General features: G+C 40.4%; 1 protein-coding gene across 1 annotated transcript in view; it reads left to right on the top strand.

Moving 5' to 3' along the window:
• Positions 1-17,183, top strand: part of LOC126456813 (Down syndrome cell adhesion molecule-like protein Dscam2) — a 389,296-nt gene that overhangs the window by 198,513 nt on the left and 173,600 nt on the right. The window contains exons 13-14 of the mRNA XM_050092611.1: positions 10,038-10,214; positions 15,329-15,470. Coding sequence (XP_049948568.1) covers positions 10,038-10,214; positions 15,329-15,470 — 319 coding nt within the window. The remainder of the gene's footprint in view (positions 1-10,037; positions 10,215-15,328; positions 15,471-17,183) is intronic.

The raw sequence follows: 17,183 nt of genomic DNA, 5'->3' as shown, positions 1-17,183 counted from the left end.
TACCTCGTCTCCTACCTTCCAAACTTGCCCGCGAAAGGCAAAGGTCCCGAGTTCGAGTCTCGGTCGGGCACACAGTTTTAATCTGCCAGGAAGTTTCATATCAGCGCACACTCCGCTGCAGAGTGAAAATCTCATTCTGGAAACATCCCCCAGGCTGTGACTAAGCCATGTCTCCGCAATATCCTTTCTTTCAGGAGTGCTAGTTCTGCAAGGTTCGCAGGAGAGCTTCTGTAAAGTTTGGAAGGTAGGAGACGAGGTACTGGCAGAAGTAAAGCTGTGAGTACCGGCCGCGAGTCGTGCTTCGGTAGCTCAGTTGGTAGAGCACTTGCCCGCGAAAGGCAAAGGTCCCGAGTTCGAGTCTCGGTCGGACACACAGTTTTAATCTGCCAGGAAGTTTCATATCAGCACACACTCCGCTGCAGAGTGAAAATCTCATTCTATGAATATCCCTCTTTGAATCGACGTAACAAGACCGAAAAGTTTAACTAGGTAGCACGCGTCATTCGCCAAACCGACATTTAGGCCTAGCGCATACGCATCGATTTTTATCGTTCGGAAATATATCGTACGATCAAATTCTTTCAGTGGAACAAAGAAGTTCCTATGCTCTCCTTTGTTCCTCTAAAAGAATTTAATTGTACAACATTTTTACGTACGATAAAAATCGATGCGTGTGCGCTTGGCCTTATTCATAATGCTGGCGAACAAGTTTCGACACGAAATTGCCGCTATGTTTGTATGCTCATGGACGAGCCGTGTATCGGCTGCAATTGTTAAATCCTCACGATCTACCGTAGAAACGCTAGAACTAATAGTGGCCGATACTGCAGTACTTCCCCTAAGCCTTTACTCACTCCTACACAGTTTTCGGCCATTGTTATTCTTTGTGTCACGAGCTCCCGCCAACAACGGCTGTTGTGTTACACGTATACTTATGTTACACGAATACAGTATTCTTATAGACTAGAGGTAATTTATATGGCAAAACAACGTTTGGCGGGTCAGCTATAACACATAAAGATTTTCAGAGGCGGAACGAAGTTCGCCGGGTATAGCTGGTATTTCAGTAATATTTTAATGGTGCGAAGTTAATAACCACAGTACACATAACAGTTCAGTAACCGACAATGATAACCACAAATATTACAACCACAGTCTCATGGTCCACCATTGCAGCTTAGAAGAGTTGGATTTCAAAATACTTTGATATGTGGCTGGAGCGAATAGCACTATGGATCTACACAAACCTCAGACAAACCCTTTAGATTGGACGAAGGTGCTTTGTGAGTTTGGACGTAGAGTTACACAATATCCTAGGAGTGTTCTGTAGCTTTCAGTCTATATGCGACCTCAAGGGCGCCCGTACATAGGGTGGCACAGACATAGACTGGGGACGGTGGCGGGGGTATGAAAGTTCCTTAATATTTTGCAAGCCGAATGGTGACTTGTCGAGGTTCTAGTACCAGCACTGTTAGAAAATCTGCGTGATATCGACTTTTAAATTATTTTCTTGAAAGAAAAATACCTGAAGTATTGACAACCTTGTGTGACCTCTAAGAAGACTGTCAGCCAGGTGGCTTATGGGAATAGCTGAATCGAAAGAAACTGAAATAAGAGGGGCATTGAATCAATAATGCAACAAATTTTTTTCATGAAAGCAGATGATTTAATTCAGGATTCCAATGGACCATATTATTCCCCAATCTTTTGGTTGCAAAACCCTATTTTTCAACATAGTCTCTGTTCAACGCAGTGGCCTTACACCCACCTTACTGGGAGAGCCAGCATGTCCACATGGTACTATCCTATATCTTTGTCAAAGAAATTTGATGGTGTGATAGGGAACTTTGTCAAAAGTCGTCAAATATTTGATCAAACCTTCGACCATAAATATAATAGACTGGCCCTGACGTCATTTTAGTGGCTCCAACATCTCTGGGCTGAAGTCACGTGAATGTTGGCAGTACATGGTTGTTTCGTGTTGCGCTTATGGCTGTACTCAGCGTTTTGTCGGGGAAATGGCATTACATTTCACGTGTAAGTGTTTCTATGATAGAGCAGATGCGTTTATTGAAATCTGCTGAAGTGACTTTTATATGTTTTTTACACTTGAAGTAGAGTATCACGTAAATTAAAGTGTTGAAAGTGATGCCTGTAAAGTCAGACTCATATTACATTATGGAAAGTATCTGTGATCATTCGGTTACAGGAGTGAGTATAATCGTTTCTCGTTCCTACTCGTAGGTTCCGTAAGGATGAAAACCGAAGGCAGCTTTGGATACAGGCCCTGAAACGGAAAAACTTTAAGCCATTTGCACATACGCGCCTTTGCTCGAAGCACTTCGCGGAGAAGTGTTTTGATAGGTTAGTTATTATTTACAATGTATATCTATAATTTGTATTTACAGTGTCTGTCATTTTTAAACCTAGGCTCCAAAATTATTTTCTGAAACTGCGAAGTCTCACCTTTCATCTAAAATATCATTTTTTTAAACTGATAGTTTAAACTTTTGTAAAAATAGTGGGAACTGAACCTTTGAAGTGCACCTAAAATTGATACTCTAAAATGGACCTGCTCCTAAAGTAAACAATTTTGACACATAATTCCCATTGCCCATTTTCTTTTATAAGTGAGTAGAGCTCGAAACGTGGGGAATACATTGTTTAAAGTTTTGACACGAAACCACTCTTACTGTTTAAAAGAATTTTAACGACATTTTAATATAATTGATAGTTTATAGTAATTTCGTCCCGCTGCCCGCCAGAGTGGCGTTCGATGTATTTGTTAGATTTTATAAATGGTACTTTGAACAAATCCAGGTCAAATGTAGTTCTGGCATAATTTTTCACAAATAAAAAAGTAGTTTTTGTTGGAAGCGTTTGGCAGTCAATTGAGAAATGTGGAGAAAATCCGATACAAACATAGGATGGCAGACCGCTGATTTGAAATCCCGCCACGTTTTGCCAACAGTCACGTGGTTTATGTTGGAGCCACACTAGCCCCATAGCTTCTGCACAGCAAGGCCAGTCTACTGGTATCTATGGTCGAAGGATCAAATCTAGGGCATCGCTGTATATTTGATCAGAGAAGTCGCTTGTCTTCTATTCACTGCAGTGTGACATGTTACCACGTGGAGCGCTAGCATCGCTACAGCGTTATGTCATCTGTAGTGTTTTTATAAACATTGCCGGTAAATACAATTGGTGTGTACCGACAACTACAAAATTAATAGAGATGTATGAAGCTGATGAGGCACTTTACAACGTGAGGCATCCTGAATACAAAAGTAGATTAAGAATATTGGAGACCTAACCTAACCTAGCCCTCTCCTGTAGCAAGAAATCGGAGTGTTACAGTGGGCCTGTCTTCTGCAGATATAGCAGTTCTTAAGTGAGTATTGTGCTTTGTGATATGAGGATACACTTCACTGAGCACATACAGAAATGTATGCTCATCCATTCGTAAGTAATTGATGTACAACTTGATGTCCTCCACTATAAGTTCACATAACAAGTTTTATTGAATGCTTCTATCGTGTCTTCGTAAAACCCACTGCTTCACCCAGGTACGTTCCCTTTTTTTCCCCCGCTTCTCTTCCGCATGTGCACACAGTACAATTGTCGTACATGAAACTGCTGTTGACAACAAGTTGTTGTTGTCAGCCATCTTGAACTTTGACGAAAAATATAATGACAGTGTAAAGCCCCTTCTTAGCACCACGTCAAAAGATCTTTGTCAAATATATTTGACGAATATTTGATCACATCTTTGATCAAATCTTTGACAAAGAAATTTGATAGTGTAATACCGGCCTAACCTCCCCATCATCCATGTACTGCTTCCCTCGGATTTCATCCTTCGTTGGTCAGACAGATGGAAGTCGGAAGTTGCGAGACCTGGGCTGTAGGGTGGATGAGGAATAACAGTCCAATGCAGTTTTGTGAGCTGCTCTCGGGTGCGGAAACTTGTGTGAGCCCTTGTGTTGTCCACGATGTCCGAAAACAAAGTCCGCACTTTTTTTTTTTTTTTTTTTCAAACGAAATTGACCGAGAAAAGAAAATGTGTTGCATTACTTGTTGAACGCCCCTCGTACTTTTACTGGTGTTGAACGCTTTCAGGTTTCTACCGACCTTAGCTAGACAACAAGTATTTAATACGTACAACATGTCAGTAAATGAGATTACTTCAAACTCGGATAGACACACTGATGAGCAAAACATTACGGCCAGAGGCCACTGCTAAACTGAATGCCGCCTTGTACCTCGCGGGTGCATGATGCGGGAAGGAAAGTGCATTAAAGGAGCAGGAACGAATGGTATTATTCTAACGGTGATATGGGCTGCAAATGGGGAAATTCACTGACATAACCGACTTTGACGAAGGGAAGTGTACTATGGCTCGCCATCTGGGATCGAGCGTCTTGGAAATGGCTAAACTGGCCGGATCTTCACGTGCTTCTGTCGCGGACATCTGTGCAAAGTGGTAAGCACAAGATGTTGGACGTCTACACCCCATCGAAGAACGTGGAGGTCGTAGATTTTTCAGCTCTGTAAAGGAAGATAGACGCTGAACACTGTACTCAGCAGCAGACGACCTACGTTACGATTTCAGTGGGTTTAGGAACATCGAAATTGGACCGAGAATCAATCATTGCTACGAACTGAATGCTGGTTAAAAATGGTTCAAATGGCTCTGAGCACTATGGGACTTAACATCTGTGGTCATCAGTCCCCTAGAACTTAGAACTACTTAAACCTAACTAACCTAAGGACATCACACAGATCCATGTCCGAGGCGGGATTCGAACCTGCGACCGTAGAGGCCGCGCGGTTCCAGACTGAAGCGCCTAGAACCGCTCGGCCACACTGGCCGGCATGCTGGTTAAAATCAGAAACTGGTAGCAGTGATATTTTTAGAAAACCTTAAGTGTATATCGAAAGGGTGGACTAATGGGAAATGAAGGGTGTGTATTTGTAGCAATCGATTAGAAACTCCAATCCTTCGAGATAGAAATTGAAGTTACATGAGAGCTTGCTTGGTCAAGACTTAATATCGAGAATGGGCATAAACATATAATTGTGTAACACCCCATCTGTTTTCTGCCTTCCATCGTGGGTACGAATTACGTTCATAAAGTTTTTATTGGAATGACAAAGTAATAATTCAGCGATTAATCTCTGTCTGAGATAAAGCTAAGCGAAAGATAAGATAGAACATATCGGGTAATCAAAAAGTGAGTATAAATTTGAAAACTGAATAAATCACGGAATAATGTTGATAGAGAGGTACAAATTGACACACATGCTTGGAATGACATGGGGTTTTATTAGAACCAAAAAAATACAAAAGTTCAAAAAATGTCCGACAGATGGCGCTTCATCTGATCAGAATAGCAATAATTAGCATAACAAAGTAAGACAAAGCAAAGACGATGTTCTTTACAGGAAATGCTCAATATGTCCACCATCATTCCCCAACAATAGCTGTAGTCGAGGAATAATGTTGTGAACAGCACTGTAAAGCATGTCCGGAGTTATGGTGAGGCATTGGCGTCGGATGTTGTCTTTCAGCATCCCTAGAGATGTCGGTCGATCACGATACACTTCCGACTTCAGGTAACCCCAAAGCCAATAATCGCACGGACTGAGGTTTGGGGACCTGGGAGGCCAAGCATGACGAAAGTGGCGGCTGAGCACACGATCATCACCAAACGACGCGCGCAAGAGATCTTTCACGCGTCTAGCAATATGGGGTGGTTCTAATAAAACCCCATGTCATTCCAAGCACGTGTGTCAATTTTTACATCTCTATCTATATTATTCCGTGGTTTATTAAGTTTTTTAAATTTATACAGATTTTTTGATCACCCGGTACATACTACCATGCTCACAGCATACAATACATCAGTTTCTACGATTCGTCCGTCCTCCCCTAGGACATTAAGACAAAAAACCTTTTGATTTCATTTCGGCATATAATAATGTGCTAGATGAGTGCAAACATATTGCTACAAATATGCAGTGGCCTGTCTACCAGTATGACTTCTTCATCTGATCAGGGATAGCATCTCATTCCTAATGACAGAAGCAAAGTCTGATTTCTTGGACGCAATTACAGCACTGCAAAGACAAACGGAGGAAACAAGACAATGGGTAATCCTCAAATTCACATACGGATCAGAGACAACAGGAGAGGACAACACAGGATGTGTTGTATTTAGTCCACAGCTGCAGATGGCACAAAAATACAAATTACGAGCAACTACATCTATCTGACCGAGCGGTACAATGGCGTATGAATCGGAAATACCCATCCTATGCAATATTATCATACTCGAAAAATGTACTTCAGACAATATAAATATAAAAGTCCTAAAAACCACCAATGAATACCTATTCCAAGTTCGTTATTGGTACTGAGAGCGGCTCAGAAGGTAGAAACAAATCTGCATTTAAGTGTGTGAAAGCCCATTGTGGAATCCCGGGCAATGGAAAAGTAGATCACTTGGTAAATCAGGCTACAAGCAATGGAACAACATTTGACATAAAGCTTCCGTATTAGGAATATGGACAAATTATTCGAAAAGGACATACGAATCCTAGCAGGAGAATGGATGCAGAGCTCACGACAAAAAAAATGTTTATGGACCCCAACAAGCAACATCCACGTTAAGCAGATAAGACCCAATCCTGGAACATTTCCAGAGCATTTATATCGATTGCAAATAAGCGAAACACCTGGATAGATATGGACCATATACTATCTCAGTGCCACAAATATAGTGAGTCAGGCAACAAGTTTTTAGCATTTGTCATGAAAAGTAAAATCCCGCAACCAATGTCAGTCAAGTCCTTACTAATGAATCCAACATTAAAATCACAGGAAGATAACAAAAAAGAAAAAAAAATCGTTCAAATGTCTCTGAGCATTATGGGACTTAACATCTGTGATCATCAGTCAACTAGAACTTAGAACTACTTAAACCTAGCTAACCTAAGGACATCACACACATCCATGCCCGAGGCAGGATCCGAACCTGCGACCGTAGCAGTCGCGTGGTTCCGGACTGAGCGCCTAGAACCGCATGGCCACCGCGGCTGGCGGAAGATAATCGAATTTACGTCTAATGGACAGATAAAGATATAAAGTTTAATAGTAAATATAAGGGACAGTTATAGTGAAACTACACCAAAAGAAGATTGAACTAAGATATTATTATTAAGCAGCAAAGACTGAAAGGTGTCTAACTGAAGTAAAAAAAAAAAAAAAAAAAAATCTCTGCCTACTGTCTTATGTTTCTCCCTTCCATAGGGGAAGTCGAAGATTATTAATTATCAGTCTCCATTACCAGTCTGAAGAGGACGAGCATGTAATAAGAGTTCTGTTCCGCCATTAGCAACAGCATGCGCAAATGAGCGGAGGCCGCCATTAATGCAATTTACCCAAGGAGCGATCGTAATAGCAGTAGTGTCCACTGCACACATCGACTGCTGTGGTCGCGCGCGTTAGCTCCATTCGCGCCATTTTGAGATGCAGTTGCACGAGGAGACAAACGAATGGCGTTGGTTGGTTGTTTTGGGGAAGGAGACCAGACAGCGAGGTCATCGGTCTTATCGGATTAGGGAAGGACGGGGAAGGAAGTCGGCCGTGCCCTTTGATAGGAACCATCCACGAATGGCGTCAACCCCCAGTTACGTACACCTATGCACGAGCGCCCGAAGTGTGCATATCTGTAACTATAGCCTGGTTCACGTAGACCTATTACATCGTCCACGCGGGATATACGTGGTACACATGCGCAGTAGACAGTGATAACGCGCGAAACGCTAACAGAACTGTCTGATCTAACAGTCGTTCGTTCTGCTGCGCGAAAGACAAGGGGGGAACGTGTGACATATTGGAACGTGATTCGTTCAAATTATTTATATGGCTCAAGGTTCCTATTCAATAAGAAATTTTTTTTATCATTATATATTGACTAATTGTTATTCTCTTATGTAGGTTACTACTATCCTGAGTTACAGACTAAACAGTTAAGCTTTATATTACCAGTCTTGGTGACACCGGTACATGTATTTATACAGCATTTTGCACATGGAGGACCCACTTGTTTTCGGAGCTATTGCCCTGGCAGTGACAGTAAATCTTCGGATTAGGGCAGAACGATGACGAAAACAAAAAGCCAGACGTTGTTGGCTGAAAAGAAATGATAAAGGCAGGGGTATATTATTCACTGCTTATGAAAGAATTGAGGCTCGAAGATCCACATGGATTTCGGAGATTCGTGAGGATGGACATGGCCTCTTTCGAGACGCTGCTGTCTGTGATAGAAGATGGAACTAGCAAGTGCGACAGTCATGAGGGAGGCTGTCTCACATTCTCTAAATCATATAACAATAAGCAAACAACAAGCGGAAAGCACTGTGGTACACCCTTCTGCGCATGCACCAATTATTGCTGCCTACTCCGCATGCGCGGATTGACGGCAGTTTAGAACTGGCGCACGGATAATGTGACTACTAATTTTCATAGTTTCACCCGTTCTACCACTAGATGGCTGTCGCGCTAGACGAGTTCCTTTCACGGTGGATTGTCGTGTATACCCACTTTAGCAGCAAGCGGACCGAAAGTAACCGTTAAGTGGCGATCCAAAATTACAGGACATTGTGAAAAATTAGCACACATTTGGTTTAGCAAAAAATATCAAACAGTTACGTGAAGAAGGAATACAGACACGCACAGCCAAAGATGTTTCTGACTGTGTACAAAGCCGTTGCAGTTTTGCTGTTATATGATTGAGGAAGGTGGAGAGAGTACGTCAAGACGCCATGCCGGTGCTCATAAACGCGCTTTACAACAATAGCCGTGCAAAATGCTGATAGCTCCTGGCACAGAAAAGTTTCAACCCTCTTCAGCTATGTTGTCAAGGAAATGTATCTGAAACTACTATTGACAGCAGATTTCGCCCTTGAATTTGGCATGTTAGACTGCCTTTTAACCTAGACAGTGGATTAGAAAACGGGAAACATTGGAAGCTCTTTATGCTTCCTATTAACACTCGGTAAAGATGAATGTGTAAGTGTTCGCTCTTGGCGTGTGTTGCTGTCACCGATCAATTTTGTCAATGCTTTATAATTTGGTTTAGATAGTAATAGTTTTGTTAAAGTATACTTAAGGCAAACTCAGTCTGAAATAAGGTACAACTTGCCTCAATGAATGAAGATAACTAAAGCATTATTTTGCGAAGTTTAGTACAGTACGAGCACCGGTTTTAAGAAAGAGTTTTTATTTTTTAATTTCTGACATTTCCCTTGTAATTTATTTCGTTTAGACGAGTTGAAAAGCTGAGTATTTAAAAGTGATAATGAACGGCATTATGGGACACCTAAATCATTCATATAGCACCAGATTTTGTTTGCATGTTGTACAGATCTTTATTTATTTTTCTAGTTTAGTAAAGATGTAATAAAATCTCAATGATATTGGCCATTCCTGTTTATCTAGTAATTAGTACTGACCAAGGGCGTACCCAGGATCAGAACTAGGGGTGGGGGGGGGGGGGGGGGGACAGGTCATACTAGTCTTAGCAAACAAGGACTCGAGATAACATACACCACTTCTTATTAAATAAAACAGTAAACCAGTGAAAAACTGCTTTTAATAAACATTTTAAATACAAGAATGCACTTGTACAATCCGAGAAAACATGCAGCATTTCTTATTAAATAAAACAGTAAACTAGTAAAAAACTGCGAATATCTTCTAGGGGGGGAGGGCAGCTGCCCCCCGCCCCCCCCACCGACCACGACCCCTCGCTGGGTACGCCCATGGTACTGACATTTATGTACATAGCAATCACATGGATTCTGTCACTCCACTATATCACATGGATTCTATCCTCCTGTTAAGTAGCAAAGTACCACTATACTAGTAGGCCTATTTATGAACTGGCAATACTTCCTCTTCTTGAAACATTTCTGCTTAAGCAGGTTATTCAACTGTGTGTACTCATTTCAGTTTTTGCTAATTGTTGTAGGTGGTAAACCAAATGACTTCCAGCCCCTAGAACCTACGGAACCTCACATGCTGGTAATGGCGAATGGAACTCTGTCAATCCTTTCTGCTTCTGCTGAAGATGAGGGCTTCTACCTCTGTCGTGCTGATAACGGCATTGGAGCTGGACTAAGCAAGGTGGTCGAGATAGCTGTCAATGGTAATAATCTACGAGTGACATATTAATGTACCCTAATCTCTCAAACAACAGACAATTAATTTCTGCTCACAATAGGACATCTAAGTTATATGAGTCACTTCATATTTAGTAATCTGTGTGTACTACATTGATTTTTCTTAAAATAAACCTGTGGAGAACCTTTCGAACTTAAAGAGAGAATAGCAAGTTCACACATAGAAATGGCATTTCTAGTATTTTGTTTCTAACTTTTTACTTAATTAACTAATGCTGTTTATGTTAATTCTAACGGAACACTAGTGACACTAGTGATATGTGTTGCGATGTAAGAACGATGGGGCCTCACTGAAGGTATATGATGAACTATGGAGTGGTCAAGGACCTATGTATATGTTCATCTGCTGGGTTACATCCAGTTCTTGGAATAGCAGCACTGAAGTCAGAAGGTATTCAAAGAAAGAAATATCGTTACTTACAGAGCAACCATTACACTGAAGTGGGATGCCCCCCCTCCCCAAGATTTGGGAAAGAGATAGTGATGAGGCTATTATGACTGCATCATTTGCGTGTCTGTTTAGGTGTTACAAAGGGTACTATAGGAACTATTAGCCCAGCTCAGGAGTACAAAGCAACTCATTAGCGCACATCTACCACATACATAAATATGCAGCATTACATAATTCAAACAATACTATTGCTTTTCCCCTTCCACTGCAAAACCCCTCAATTTAGCAATCGCAGAATCGTCTGAGTGACATCATACAGCCAGTATGTGATTCTCCTTAAACTTCTGTTTTTAATGGTGGTTTTAGCTAATTTTTGATGAGAAAGGTTCTTTAGATACTTTTTTTTTTTTTCAATTTTATACCAGACTGTTCTTAATTTACTTTCACCATACCCAAATCGTGATGGGTGTATCTTGGGCGTTGCTATCTCTGAACAAACATAGCATAAGTGACACCTTTCTTTGCTGGGCTTTCTGCTTTCCACCCCATTTCTCTGTTCTGCCCTTAGTCCTTCATTATTTTAAAACAGGAAAGAAAAACATGTCATGAGTCTTATGGGATATCGAAGTCTTGTGTGTATGAATTTTTATCCTCCAATTAGTCTGTTCTTTCACTTTGTTGTCGCCATAGCAGTTGACTTTACATTCCACTCACTCCTTGAAAATTTAATTCCTGTTCTCACACCAAGTGCACCGATTTCTTGCCAAACATGACATAATAGAAATTTGTTTTTCAATTCAAGTCATCAACTTTCAGAAGCAAAATATTTACACCATTCTTAGTTCCAACTATCTGGAACATCTAAAGTTTTGCAAGTTGCCGCATTTGCATCACTTTCATCATCAAAAGTTACACAGAGTGCTCACTGACTTTCAATAACACATGCACTGTTTAAGTTCTTAACACATTGCTTTTTACATAGTTTGACCTGTCTTTTCTGTGGTGTGTCTTTTCTTCAGCCAATTCATCAAACTCATGATGGCAAAATAATAACTCAATATAAAAGTAAAGTTTTTCATTCTTTAATCAGCACATGGGTCATTTGCAAATATGGGTATTAACTCTATTTCTACCAGTATGACATTTAGCCCACATGTCACTTCTATATTGGTACTACAGGTGGCTGAAAACAAGAAAACTTCAGCCGTTTGGGTTCCTGCAGCTCTACTGTGTGGCGTGGTCCGATGATGACATCACCTTGAGTAAAATATTCCAGAGGTAAATCAGACCTCCACTCAGATCTCCCACTTGGTAGACTTCTGCATTACAGGGTCATAAGTACTTGAAAGAACCTGAGATTGAGCATTTCATAGGAAGCAGTCGGCAACGATTGACAAAAACAGGAAATTCAATAGGTAGCTTTAAGATCAAATAACAAAGACAGCTGAGGATTGAATAGCAAAAAGACAAGGCCCAGTAGAAATTATCGGATAACACATGATGTGAATTTAGTTGCTGAAAAGAAACAATATCAAAATGTAGTGGGCAAAAGTGAATACAGACATTTGAAAAATGAGAGTGAAGAAAGTGCAAAATTTTTAAGCAGGTATGCTTAGAAGAAAAATGCAAGGCTGTAGAAGTATGCATGGCTAGGGAAAAAATAGATGCCATCTATAGCAAAAAAAAAAGAGACTTTAACGAAAAGAGAAACACGTGTATAATTATGAAGAACTCAGAAGCGAGTCAGTACTAAGCAAAGAATGAAAGTGAAAGATGGAAGGAATGAGTAGAAACACTACAGAATGAAAGTGAACCACAAGCCAATATTATAAAACGTGAAGTGAAGTAAATGAAGATGAAATTGGAGACAAACTGTGAAAAGAAATTGATAGAGCACTGAAGGACCTAAGTAGAAACAAGGCCATGGAGTAGATAAAATTCCTTCAGAATTATTTGAGTCCTTGAGAGTCAACTATTCCGCATGATGTACAAGATATATGACACAGGAAAAATACCCTCAGACTTCAAAAAGTACATAATAATTCCAATTCCAAAAGTGGCAGGTGTGACTATTATCAGACTATCAGCATAAAATGCAAAGTACTGATACCATACAATTGAAACTCCAGGATAGAATAGAATAATTTTATTGCCGTTAGGCCATTAAGGCAATAGACAAAGTCATACATATAATACACTATAACTCATGTTGCAATAGAGCAATAGGTTTGTTATTACAGTGTAATATTACAATTGATGAAATCCTACAAAGTCATACTTATAATACTACACAATTCCTGTTGCAAAAGAGCAATAGATTTGTTATTACAGTATAATATTACAACTGACAAAGTCATAAACATAATACAATATAATTCATGTTGCAACAGAACAATAGGTTTGTTATTACAATGTAGTATTATGATTGGTGAAATTCCACAAAGTCATACTTATAATACTATATAATTCCTGTTGCAAAAGAGTAATCGATTTGTTATTACAGTATAATATTGCAATTGATGAAATCCTTTATGTCATAGAGTGGATGGGCAACTAACCAGTCATACACTGCTTGTTTGAATGGTTGCTCTGGTAAATCTTTCATAGCAAGTGGAAGTTTATTAAATAATTTGTGCCCCATTAGTTCATAACTGTTCAGTGATTTTGAAAGTCTGTGGAATGGAGTATAAATACATCTCTTCATCCAAGCGTTGTAGCAATGTATATTCTCTCTGCATTTAGCTTCGGGTAGCTTCTTTTTCATATAGATTAAGACATAGTATATACAGTGGCGGTCAAAATAATAGAGCCACCTGGCAAAGGTTTGGAATAAAGTGCACATTTATTACTTGACATGTTTGAACTATGATGGAAACCATTACAACCGAGTCACATTGTACTATAGTCAGTTATATCGATAACACAACACAAAATAATCAGTAATAATCGATAATATTCAAAAGAATACCAGACCACAGGGTCAAAAAAATAGAGCCAATTGAAACAAATATATTGTACTTGATCTCAGTCTTATGAAACGTACAGGAACAGTCTTTTTTGCATAGGACTGCATTAGTACTTCGTGGGGTAACCCTTATTTTTGAGGATTGCCCTGCACCTCTTACCCATAGAGTCTACTAAACGCCTGCATTCGTCACTACTGATCGCATACCAGGCTCTCTGGATTTCTTCCCACAGTTTTTCTGACGATGTAGCTTTTGAGCGGTCAATTCTCTTGTCTAAGATCTCCCATAAGTTCTCAATGGGTGATGCGTCAGGGGACTGAGGTGGCCACTCTAATACTTCGATATTGTGCTCTTGAACAAACTGCCTTATGATCCTTGCAGTATGCTTTGGATCGTTATCGTGCTGAAATTTCCATTTCAGCGGCATTTCCTCTTCAGCATAAGGCAGCATCACATTTGCCAAGATGTCTTTGTACATTTCTGCGTTCATTATGCCGTTGATACGGTGTATTGGACCAATGCCGTACCACGAAAAACATCCCCATACCGTAACACTTCCGCCACCGTATTTCACAGTTTTTAAAGTGTACTTGGGATTAAATTCCTGGTTTGGTGGGCGGCGCACATAGACTTTTCCGTCTGAGGCAAACCTATTAAACTTGGATTCATCGGACCAAAGGATGTTCCTCCACCAAGTATTAGGTTTTTATTCATTTCTCCGGGCAAAGGCTAACCTTTTCCGAACATTAGCTTGTGAAACATGTGGCTTCTTTCTTGCAATGCGCCCATTCAATTTTGCAGATCTCAGTCGTCTTTGAATCGTTGAGGTTGATGGTTGAACATCATGTTCGTCGCTAAACAAAATGGCTTTCAGTCGTGGTGTTGACAAAAATGGGTCTTTCTTCACTTCCCTAGTGATGAGTCTGTCTACGCGAGGAGTAGTTACACGAGGTCGCCCCCTGTTCTCCACCTGCGGCTTTGTTTGTTTTGACCGTCTCATGGCGTTCTGGACTCGTTTTCGCAAAACGTGCAAGACATTGGCTATTTTATTCATGGACATCCCACTTTTGAACATCCGGAACATTACTATACGCTCATCTTCACTGGTATGCTTTGCTCTGCCCATCTAGACGAATGTAAACAAAACCACACGTCAATTTACATACAAAACAACTGCATAAAAATCAATTTAAAGGCACATGTGTCAAGCGGCTCTATTATTTTGACCCATAAGATTCTTACCTTTATGCCTCTTTTCACACGTCTAGCTCAAACGCTTCCTTTCGGACGACTAAAGATAGCAGCAACGTCTTCCCTGGTGTTGTCTACAAGGGACTGACAACACGGCACTCGTGGCGATTTCGCGAACTAATAGATATCCTAGTTCTTAATCTCGTCAATAGAGGTGGCTCTATTATTTCGACCGCCACTGTATATGTAGGTTTGGAAATGACACCTCATTTAAATTAGAGAAACCATGAGAAACCAGTATCTTATGTGGGAAGTGTAGTTGCTAAAGCACTTCGCCATATGATATGAAGGACAAAGAAGCATATGTTTCTGTCAAGGGTCACCTGAGAACTATACGTATTCAAACAGACGCGTCACTTGCTGTGAAATATAAAATTACCTTCTGCATGAAGCTGAGTATAACCTTGGATAAAAAGTTTTTGAATACATCTCCCGAAAACTGATCCTGTCATGTAAGGACTTTCTGTTTCAGAACCGGTGAGATTTGATGTGATGGAGAAAAATGTGACAGCTCGTCGTGGCCAGCAGGTGACCGTGAAGTGTGATGTCAGAGGGGACCATCCAATTCAGGTGAACTGGCTGTTCAGGGGGCAGCGACTGCACCACAGTTATAGGTATCTTACTCAGCACTTATTTACTATAACAAAATTCTTGCATTAAAAAAGTAAAAAAGTAAATAATCTTAAATGGGAGAGGTATTTTCTTTTATTAAGTTCCTGAATGATTAAGGTCACTGAATCATTTCATGATGTGGCTCTTGATTGTTGGCCAGGTAATATTAGTGTTGGTGGCAAAAGAAACTTTCATCATCAGCATTTCCCCAGTGCTATGTATTAAAGTTCCTACTCACCAAAGTTCACTGAATCATTTCATGATGTGGCTCTTGATTGTTGACCAGATAATATTAGTGTTGGTGGCAAAAGAAACTTTCATCATCAGCATTTCCCCAGTGCTATGTATTAAAGTTCCTACTCACTAAAGTGTCAGAAAACAGTTCTAGTTTAATCTCGAACATCTCTGCATTGTGTGAAAGTACAAATGCCCTATGGCTTTATTGGATGGTATGCCCCATAAAAATTTAGGTGTCTAAATTGAAAGGCTGTTATGTCCATGTCTTCCACTAGTTTTTCATTTTGAAGTGTGACTGTTGTACTTTAGAGGTAAGTAACTGTGGCAGTTGAGTGTAGTGTTATGATGATTTACACTGCCTGACAAACAAAGTGAAGCACCTAGAAGATATGGCTGAATGTTAATAGATGTTGGTGTGTAACTGATTAGAGTTGAAATTCTGGGACAGGTAGAATGACCACTAGAATATGGTAATGTTATTTGTCTTTCGTGTTGTTACCAGGACTGTTAAGGAGTATAAGGGGTGTGAACAATGTCAGACGTTGACTGATCCCTGTGAAGGACATGGAAAAGCCACGTACTTGTTTGAGACATTATCAGCATTTAGACTGTGTTTGAAAATGGCCTCATTGTGAGTCTCCATTTGGTTGGCCAGTCGAATTGCCCTGTATCCAGATTTATGGGGCATTCTGATGTGACTAGTCACATCCGAATGTCATCAAGGTCCGAGTTGACCGTCACAAGGGAGGACTTCTGTTATGCACCAGTCTCACTGTAACCCTTTCACAAATGTGCCTGCCATCTGAGAACAAGTAATGTATTCCCTGCAACAGTCTTTGTCATCCCATACCATTGGTCAGAGACTAACAACAGCCAAGCTAGGGAGTTACTGCCCATACATACACTGCCATTAACACCACAGCATGAATGGCTACATTTGGAGTGGTGCCATGATCAGGAAGTACACACTACTGATGAATGGCATCACATTGTGTTCAGCGATGAATTTTGGTTCTGTGTTATCCTGGATGACTGTCAGTATGGCAGTAACTTGCGGAGAGGCCCATTCTTCCAATGTTTTAGAGAAGCACAGTGACATTATTCCTGGAGTCGTGGTGTGGAGAGCCATCAGGTATGACTGACAGTCATCGCTGGTAGTGACTGTGAGAACTGACAGCACAGCAGTATGTCACAGACATTCGGCATCCTCGTGTGTTACCTCTCACATCTCATGTGACAGTATTATAGTGCCATTTTTCAACAGGGCAATGTTCATATGCATGACAAGTGTCGCTCAGAACTCCACAAGCTGTGACATAGTCATGAATTAAACACTGATTCAGAAAGTGTAGAATAAATTTCTTTTATTTCTGTCTATGATCACAGAACTTTTGGTCCTTAGACTACTGGTTTCAGTCAGCAATGACCATCTTTAGTACAACTAGTGGATGATCTACATCTGAAAACAATAAAACATG

The sequence above is a fragment of the Schistocerca serialis genome, chromosome 1 (assembly GCF_023864345.2).
Source record: "Schistocerca serialis cubense isolate TAMUIC-IGC-003099 chromosome 1, iqSchSeri2.2, whole genome shotgun sequence".
NCBI classification, from domain to species: domain Eukaryota; kingdom Metazoa; phylum Arthropoda; class Insecta; order Orthoptera; family Acrididae; genus Schistocerca; species Schistocerca serialis.
This window is presented reverse-complemented; position numbering and strand designations above follow the sequence as displayed.